Genomic DNA, 10,000 nt, shown 5'->3' on the forward strand with positions numbered 1-10,000 from the left:
TGCTTCCCCGCCGCCCCGGTAAAGTTTAACCACCTCTACGCTTTGATGGCCTTGAGGCTGCCGAGCGTCTCTCTGTGATTGATTTAGTGTGTGTGTAAGAGTGTGTGTGCAACGTAGCATAGCGCTCAATCTAAGCAGCACTTGTTTCTGAATTTGAACACTGAAGTATTAAAGTGATTAATATTCAGTGATGCAATAATCATTTTCAATTTTCTCCCCCATTAATTATGGGACTCTGTTGGAGGGTCTTAGTATTATTTCATTTGTAATGAGTGTATTTACTATCCTACACACTGTATCTTTGTGTCCTAAGTGCTATTTCTTTGTCCCCTAGGGCAGGGGTTCCCAAAGTGGGGGTCGCGAATCGTTACAAAATAAAAATGGAAAATTTAATTTAAAAAAAATAGATGAATTTTTTTTATAATTTTTTTTTTTAAATCATTATTAATAATAACATTTGTATAGAATTTTTTTCTTTGACAATCCACTAGCGCAGTGTTTCTCTTTTTCTTTTCTTTTTCTGAAATTAATTCACTAGCAACCCCCCCCCCCCCCCCACCCCCGGCACTGTTATTTTGGGGGTCGCGTCCTGAAAAGTTTGGAACCCCTGCCCTAGGGGGCATAATAACTCACCTGTTCACCATGGCCTTTGACCCCTAACCCATCACAGTCGCCCTGCTTCCACTCCCACTGCTATTTATTACATTTTAAATGTATTATTTGCCCTTCTTGTTGGTTTGTTTGTTTGTTTTTCACACCATGTAAAGCGGCCTTGGGTCTCTTGAAAGGCGCTATACAAAATGTAATGTAATATGTTACAAAAATCTCACTCTTCCCCGGCTTGAGCTTCAATCTCAGGATCCATGTATCTGTGATCCTCTCCAGAATGGAAGTAGTCATCACACACAGAGCATCAACTAGTTCCTGAACAGTGTCCTTCACATGCTGATATCCAAGAGAGGGAGTTCCACAGTCACAAGATGGAGGAATAGAAAGCAGTATTCAATGTTTACTTCAGATTAGCTCCACGTCAGAAATGATCATGCTTGTCATATGTCTCTCTCCATAGAGGCTGAATCATCATGTTAATCACATAGCTATCATATGCCTCAAACAGTCCTGATGCTCTTCTAGGTCATCACACATCCTGTCATGTTCACAGCTACAGTTGGGATACCTTTGTTATCATGGTACTCTCAGATTGGAAGAGGACATTCAGAGTTATTATCCTTATATCCGTAGCAGTTTGGTGCCTGTCTTCTAACGGCTCTGTGTCTCTTTCCAGCTGGATGTGGTTCTGGAGACGAACCTGGCCACCATCAGGGTTCTGGAGAGCGTGCAGAAGAAGCTGACCCGCCTCGCCCCGGAGGATCAGGACCGCTTCCGGTTAGACGACTGCCTGGGCGGCACCTCGGAGGTCATCCAGCGCCGCGCCGTTGTACCGGATCTACGGAGACAAAGCACCCGAGATCATCGAGGGTCTGAAGAGGAATCCTGCCACTGCCGTGCCTGTGGTGCTCAAGAGGTCAGGACCATGTCTTCATTTCAATGTATTCAGTAGATGTGTTATGAATGTAAATAATATCCTACTTTTATATTGTGTAAAATGTGATTTGGCTCTGGATTATTTGACGGATAGTCTCCAGACTTTCACTGTCATACTTTTTAGTCCTGTTAAGGTGTAAATTAAATCAGACTTAAGTTACACCTAGAGCAGAGTAACACTTTAATGCATCAATCATTATAAAACATATCATATATATTATTCTGAAATGGACCAATCTGCACAAAGACTACTTTGACTTTTGGCACTTTAACTATATTTGGACTTTTCTACTTTGACTTGAGGAACATTTTGAATGCAGGACTTTCACTGTAACGGAGTATTCCTACACTCTGGTACTTCTACTTTTACTCAAGTACAGGATCTGAGTACTTCTACTTTTACTCAAGTACAAGATCTGAGTACTTCTAATTTTACTCAAGTACTAAATCTGAGTACTTATACTTTTTCTCAAGTACAAGACCTGAGTACTTCTACTTTTCCTCAAGCAGAAGATCTGAGTACTTCTACTTTTACTCAAGTACAAGATCTGAGTATTTCTACTTTTCCTCAAATACAAGATCTGAGTACTTCTACTTTTACTCAAGTACAAGATCTGAGTATTTCTACTTTTCCTCAAATACAAGATCTGAGTATTTCTACTTTTACTCAAGTACAAGATCTGAGTGCTTTTCCTCAAGTACAAGATCTGAGTGCTTCTACTTTTCCTCAAGTACAAGATCTGAGTACTTTTCCTCAAGTACAAGATCTGAGTGCTTCTACTTTTACTCAAGTACACGATCTGAGTACTTCTACTTTTACTCAAGTACACGATCTGAGTACTTCTACTTTTACTCAAGTACACGATCTGAGTACTTCTACTTTTGATCAAGTACGCGATCTGAGTACTTCTACTTTTACTCAAGTACATGATCTGAGTACTATTACTCAAGTACACGACCTGAGTACTTTTACTCAAGTACAAGATCTGAGTACTTCTCCCACCATATTTCAGTAACATATGAATGCAGTATTCAGTGAAGTATTTGCATTAAAGTGTGTGTTTGTGTGCAGGTTGAAAGCGAAGGAGGAGGAGTGGCGGGAGGCTCAGCAGGGCTTCAATAAGATCTGGAGGGAACAGTACGAGAAGGCGTACCTGAAGTCTCTGGACCACCAGGGGGTGAACTTCAAGCAGAACGACATGAAGGCTCTGCGCTCCAAGAGCCTGCTCAACGAGATCGAGAGCGTCTACGATGAGGTGAGAAAACGTTATTCCACTCTGTCACCCCATAACAATCTCAAGTAGCATTTAATTTATCTGCTATTTTTATTTATTTAGACCTAGTGTCCAAATGTTCTTAGCCGCTTTCACACCAAGTACTTTGCCTTACTTAGTGCCGGCACTTAGTTCCCCCATGGAACTAAGTACAGATCGCGTTCACACCGGAATAAGTTCCCTGAGGGAAGATTACGCAAATGAAGCCGCTGACGTCACTTCTTCTTCTTCTTCTTCTTCTTCTGCTTTGGGTTTACTGGCAGGCCGCAAACCACTTCACGGCGTATACTGCCACCCGAAGTCCCCGGCCGGAAGTCCCCGGAGTTGGGGACAGCTTCTACTGAAGCCTTCCGAGTAAATCGCCAGAACGCCAACGCCTCCTCATCTCCGCCGCTCCCATGCTTTTTTTTGTGTTTCCATAAGTTAGTCTCTCTCCGTTGTTGCGCGGGGCTAATGCTAATGCTAATGCTAATGCCAGCAAATACAATGGCGGCTTCACAAAACTTTTCAGAGTTTTACGGGGAGTGGTTTGCGATTCACCCAGCCAATAGAAATTGGTACTTTTTTCTCCCCAGGATAGTCCCACCTCTCTAGCAGGCACTAAAAATGTGGGTAAAAGTTCCTGGCACTAAGTACTCTTTTTGGGGTGAACGCAAAATAAGGGGTACTAACGGAACTAAACGGGAAAAGTACTCCGCTGTGAACGCGCCTTGTTAACCACATTTAACTTCATAATGTTTTTTTCATTCAAGTTTTAGTCTTGAGTGTTTTTTGGCAGAACATTTGAGAGGTCTATAACAAGCAAGCAAGTAAAGAAGTGTGAAATAATATATTTTTGTACAGCACAACAAAATAGCTGTGTATATGTAGCTGCAACAATATTGCATTTTTCCCTTGAACTTTACTCGAGCAAAGTAATTTCTCTGAGACACTTTAAAACAGATTTTTTGTCTCTGTGTGTTTCTGAGACAGCTTCACTCACCTCGTGTCTCTCAGCGTCAGGAGCAGAGCACAGAGGAAAATGTATCATATTTTCCCTTAAAACGTTATTCTAACATCTCGGAGATCAGTGAAGCACATTTAAAAAGATTATTTGTCCCAGTGCGTGTTTCTAAAGCATCCTTCCTGTCGCTCAGCGTCAGGAGCAGAGCCATAGTCCTGTGTACATTTCTTGTTAGTTTAAACCATATTTAGCTTCATACGGTCTTTTTCATTCAAGTTTTAGTCTGAGTCTTTCTTGGCAGAAAAATCGAGAGCTCGTTAACAAGCAAGCAAAGAAGTGTCAAAGAATTTTTTTTTTCTTTTTTTTTTGTGCTGTTTGAGAAAAACTTTATAGCAGCAACAAAATTGACTTTTTTCACTTAAAGGGGACCTATCATGCAAAATGCACTTTGCGATGTCTTTTATACATAAAGATGTGTCCCCGGTGTGTCAGGGAACTCACGCAGCGTCAGAAAATAAAACCCTCTCTCTGTTCCTCCGTACCCAAATCTCTAAAAACGGGGGAACAACGGAGCTGATCCAGATTTGCGTCCGATATGACGTAATATCTGAAATGCGGACCCACGGCCCTATCAGAAACGTTGCTATCAGAAACAATGCCCGACTGTTTTGGAAGTAATATGGTCTGTGTTTACATTAGCATCGCTAACACTCAGAGCTAACCTGTACTGGAGAGCATGTGTGTGAAGAAGCAGGAAATAGAAAGGAACTCACCTTGTGGTATAACCGGCAAGAGAGAAAGCCTTTGAGCTCCATACTGTTTCAGAGAGAATCCTTGATAATCCATGATATGGCGTTTCATCACGGCAGTATTTAGTTTAGACAGTAGCTGCCGGGTCCCGCTTCTTTTTTATTGATCAATTATTATTATTTTAAAGCTTTATACCCAAATCAGCACTTTTGAAACAGGAAGTGAAATAGAGGGATATGAGGCATGGCTAGAATGGGTGATCTGTTTGGTATTTTGAGCAAAACACTTCATAGACATGTTTTAATATATTTCTGAGACATATGCTATTGCCTAAAAAATAGCATGATAGGTGACCTTTAAACTTCATTTCTCTGAGACACTTTAAAACAGATGTTCTGTCTGTGTGTGTTTCTGAGACAGCTTGACTCACCTCGTTGTGTTTCTGTCTCTCAGCGTCAGGAGCAGAGCACGGAGGAGGGTGGAGTCGGCCTGCAGAACCGAAACGGCTCCGGCACCTCCGTCACCAGCGAGCCCCACATGGTGTTCACCTACAACGACAAACAGATCCTAGAAGACGCCGCGGCACTTATCATCTACCACGTGAAACGCCAGCCCACCATCCACAAAGACGACAAGGACCACATCAAGCGCATCATCCAGCACTTTGTCCCCGATCTGTTCTTCTCCCGCCGGGGCGAACTCAGCGACACCGAGGACTGGACGGACGACGAAGTGGAGCCAGAAGAGGGTGGAGAACGAGTAGAGAGAGGAGGAGAAAGAGGTGGAGAAAGAGCACCAGAAAGAGCACCAGGAGGAGATGGAAATAATAATAATAATAATGCATCCTCAGCAACAGGAAGTCAGCCTCAACCCCAACAACCACAGCATCTGAACGGAGAATCCAGGCGGAGGCGGTGCAGCCCTTCTCAACTCGCAGAAACTGAAGCTTCCACCACCTCCATCACTTCCTCTACCATCACCTCCACCATGACCTCCAGCCAGCCTTTAGGCCCCGCCTCCTCCTCCACCCCGGGGTCAACACCCATGGGTGGAGTTGGAGGTGGAGGTGGAGGAGTGCCGGGAGAGAAGGTGGACCTGCGGGACCCCGAGGCGGAGCACCAGAAGGAGATGGACGGCGTCTACAACCTTTACTTCGTCAACAACAACTGGTACTTCTTCCTGCGGCTGCACCAGACGCTGTGCTCGCGGCTGCTGAAGGTCTACAGGCAGGCGGAGCGGCAGCTGCTGGAGCATCGGGCGGAGCAGAGCCGCGAGAGGCTGCTATTGGCCGAGGGGAGGCGGGAGAAAGCATGTGACCTCGCCATGGAGCTGCGCCTGAAACAGCCCAGTGAGTACAGCTGATTGTTGATCATACCCTTCCCTTTACCCTCCTTAATCTGTCCTTTGTTGATATGCACCTTAAAAAAAATACAAGTCTGCGTGTCAGAGTTCCCGTTAGAATATTTCTTTGCCGGTCAACATGTCCGTTAAAGTTGAAATCTTCCGGACAAAAGGAGAAAAGTGCCGGTCAAAGGTCTTCTTTGTTATTTACTGAGCTTTAAAACAAATGTATATGATTCGATATTAAACAAACTAATTATTAAGTATTCAAAAGTGAACAGTAACTTACAATAACACTGGAATAATAAACGGAGCGCTCTCTCCCTCTCCTGACAACCCGTCAGTAATGAGTGACCCGACAGTGAAACTAAATATATCTATAACTAGTTACGGTAGTTTGAGAGGTCATTAAAATAGCTGCGTGTGATATTCTAACCTGAAGTGTGTGTTTTGTCCGCTCACCGCTGCATGTGATCATGCAGCGCTGCGTGTCGACTCGTCAGCAGCAGCTGATCTCTCTCTCCCGTCAGATTAGACTTCACTCGCGTTTATGTCCATATCGATCAGATCCAGCTAGTTCTAGCTAATGATAGGACTACCTGCTTATTAAAAGACACCTAAACAATAAGTGTCGCTATTAGGGATGCACGATATTGGTTTTTTGAAACCGATACCGATAACTTCCTGCTTCTCAAGACCGATACCGATAACCGATAATAATATAATATATATATGGTGGTGACCACCTATTTATACACTGGGTTCATAATTCAAACTACTTCCCTACTTGGGAACTACAGTTGCGGCTATTGTTCCCGCACGGACATGTTATGTGTTGCCTATATATGGTGTGTGGCTCTTTCTCTTGTCGACCCGGGCTGCGACCCGACAACATGTCCTATTCTGTTCTCTATTAAAGTACCCTTTCCCAACTCCATGTCCTCGGCACTACACTGGTGACCCCGATACGTCTTGGGAAGTTTCCGGGACGGAGCCGAACACGGCAAAAGGAACTCGAGTTCCTTTCTCGAAATGCCGGGGTTTGATTGGAGACGTCCGTGGCTGCCACCGGCACGCGGACTGAGGCTCGGTGCGTGCTCCGCAGAAGGCTGGGGACGTTGCTCGCCATTCCCACATCGGCTTTCTATACAACGGGGGCACGATGCACGACCTGCTGGGTCGACCAGCAACCCCATTGCTACCTCGTGGGTTTGTTCTTCGGGGCGTGCGGCTGTACATCCCGGCTGCTAACCACGTGGGGCTAACGACGGCTAGCAGCCACCCATGGCTGCCAGCTAGCGGCTAACGGCTAGTGCTAACGGCTATTGCTAACGGCTAGTGCTAACGGCTAGTGCTAACGGCTATCGGCCCTTTTGAGTTTTCTGGTGCCGGAGAGGAGGTTCGACCAACCGGTTGACCTCATGTGTACACTCACCTTTTTCACCACATCGACGGCGGTTCCAGACGCCACTCACGTTTTCATCGATGCCTGGGTGGTGCACTCCTGGACCCCGTCTCGCCTCGACAGTTCCGGACGTCGCCCATGCTCCATCGGCCCATGGGTGGCGCGCTCCGGGACCCTGTCTGGCCTCTCGTCTGTCCACGGCTCCTTCCTCCCGGGTGACTGCTCCTGCTTCCCGGGGACGCCTCAGCACTTGCTGAGAACTTCATGCCCGCCGCCGCGGCACGTCTGCCTGCGGCCGGGTCGCTCTCCTGCTTCCCGGGGACGCCTCAGCGCCTGCTGAGGACTTCATGCCCGCCGCCGCGGCACGTCTGCCTGCGGCCGGGTTGCTCTCCTGCTTTCCGGGGACGCCTCAGCGCCTGCTGAGGACTTCATGCCCGCCGCCGCGGCACGTCTGCCTGCGGCCGGGTTGCTCTCCTGCTTTCCGGGGATACCTCAACGCCTGCTGAGGACTTCATGCCCGCCGTCGTTGTGCGTCTGCCTGCGGCCGGGTTGCACTTTTTCCTGTTGGGTTCTCCACGACACCTACTGTGGCCCCCTTACGACGGCCTGTTCCGGCCCGCCCCCGGTGGGGGTGCCCTCGCCCTCACGTACGACCACACCCTTGTCGGCCCCTATGGTGCTTCCTCCACGGGCGCGAGGATTTATTTTGCCCTGTTCGAATTCTGCGGGGGCTTGTGTGGTGACCACCTATTTATACACTGGGTTCATAATTCAAACTGGGAACTACAGTTGCGGCTATTGTTCCCGCACGGACATGTTATGTGTTGCTATATGGTGTGTGCCCTCTTGGCTCTTTCTCTTGTCGACCCGGGCTGCGACCCGACAACATTTCCTATTCTGTTCTCTATTAAAGTACCCTTTCCCATCTCCATTGCACCGCCTCCGACTCCATGTCCTCGGCACTACAATATATATATTAAATGTACCTGTAGTTTTTGCACACCTGGTGGTAAAAAAAAGACTAGTAGGTGGGGGTGGGGTCATCTCTGGCAAACTTCTTGCCTTTTTCAAAAGCCTCGTCGATAGGTAAAAGCCCTGGTGCCTTTGCAGCTGGCTTTGGATTCGCCGCTAGTTTAGCAGCACAGGCGTCTTCGTACGCTTTTAACACACCATCGTAGCGATGTCGATGTTTCAGGGACTAATCAGGTTGGAAGTATTATAGCTCGTTGCCTTTTTCCCTCCTCGTGGAACTTCTGCATTGCATTTGTTAATACAAATAGCAAGCAAACTATCTAACTCTGAAACTTAGAAATAGTCCCATACTACCGACGACGTTTGTTTACTGTCCTGGCTTCACGGCCGCACACCATTTACGTCACAGCCAGGCATGAGTTAGGGAGCGCTGGATTTGTGAAAAACTCCCCTCTTCCTAAACCACTAATACCACAGTACTGGCAAAACGGGAGGAACCGAGTGAAAAACAAGCGCCCCTCATCCCAATCCACCCACACCGCAGTATTTTTTTTGTCTTTTTTTTCCCAAAAAATATATTGTATATTATCGGGGCTATTAATACTTTTATCGAGTTTATCGGGATGACGTCATAATTCCTAATATCGGGCCGATAATTATCGTGCACCACTAGTCGCTATGCAACTGGGTGAGGCTACAAAGTATAGCGCAGCCCACCGGAACCCCGAGGCATTACCAACAGATCAACGCACAATCAACCCATACAGGACATCTCTTTCTCCACATTACGTGTTAGTTAGAATTGACTCTTCTTGTCTGTCACATACTCTTCTTGTCTGTCACATAAGTAGCGCAACTGATGCGGTATTGCGCTAAGGGGAAATAATTTTGACCGGAGAGATTTAGATTTGCTGGTCTTCGGCATATTTTACCAGTCATAGTCCGGGAACTCTGCTGCGTGTACATAGAATCTTCACAGAGGGATGTATAGTTACACAGGTTTAGATTTAGATCCAGACAATCCAGCACATTTTAATACGGGGGGTTTCTCTCCCACACACCCCTACTTTGGACTCCTTTGTTTACTTCTGTGACAGAGTGAAATCAATATGGAACGCTCCTATTGGCTAGCGCTCCAACACATTGTATGTGATAGGCTAAGGCGGGACATCTCTAAGCGGTTAACCAATCACAACAGAGCCGGCCAGCTAACCAATCAAAGCAGACTGGGCTCTCGTTTCAGACAGAGGGTGAAAATAGGTGCTGCAGCACAGGCAGTATGAGAACAATAAGAGCTTTTTGAACATTTAAAGCTGGGAAACATGTCCCAGTAGAGACACTACATACTGATATACCTGAATATCAGCAGGAGAGGACTCTTTAAAGTAGAGACACTACATACTGATATACCTGAACATCAGCAGGAGAGGAATCTTTAAAGTAGAGACACTACATACTGATATACACCTGAACATCAGCAGGAGAGGACTCTTTAAAGTAGAGACACTACATACTGATATACACCCGAACATCAGCAGGAGAGGACTCTTTAAAGTAGAGACACTACATACTGATATACACCTGAACATCAGCAGGAGAGGACTCTTTAAAGTAGAGACACTACATACTGATATACACCTGGACATCAGCAGGAGAGGACTCTTTAAAGTAGAGACACTACATACTGATATACACCTGAACATCAGCAGGAGAGGACTCTTTAAAGTAGAGACACTACATACTGATATACACCTGGACATCAGCAGGAGA

At 46.2% G+C, this 10,000-nt stretch overlaps 1 protein-coding gene across 1 annotated transcript in view; it reads left to right on the plus strand.

Annotated features, from left to right (window-relative positions):
• The window catches only part of sin3b (SIN3 transcription regulator family member B), a 35,124-nt gene that overhangs the window by 15,884 nt on the left and 9,240 nt on the right, over window positions 1–10,000 (plus strand). Inside the window, 4 exon segments of the mRNA XM_079651037.1 lie at window positions 1,277–1,438; window positions 1,440–1,525; window positions 2,618–2,801; window positions 4,966–5,860. Of these exon segments, the coding sequence (XP_079507163.1) occupies window positions 1,277–1,438; window positions 1,440–1,525; window positions 2,618–2,801; window positions 4,966–5,860 (1,327 nt within the window).

The sequence above is a fragment of the Notothenia rossii genome (genome assembly GCF_949606895.1).
Source record: "Notothenia rossii genome assembly, chromosome: 1".
NCBI lineage: Eukaryota > Metazoa > Chordata > Actinopteri > Perciformes > Nototheniidae > Notothenia > Notothenia rossii.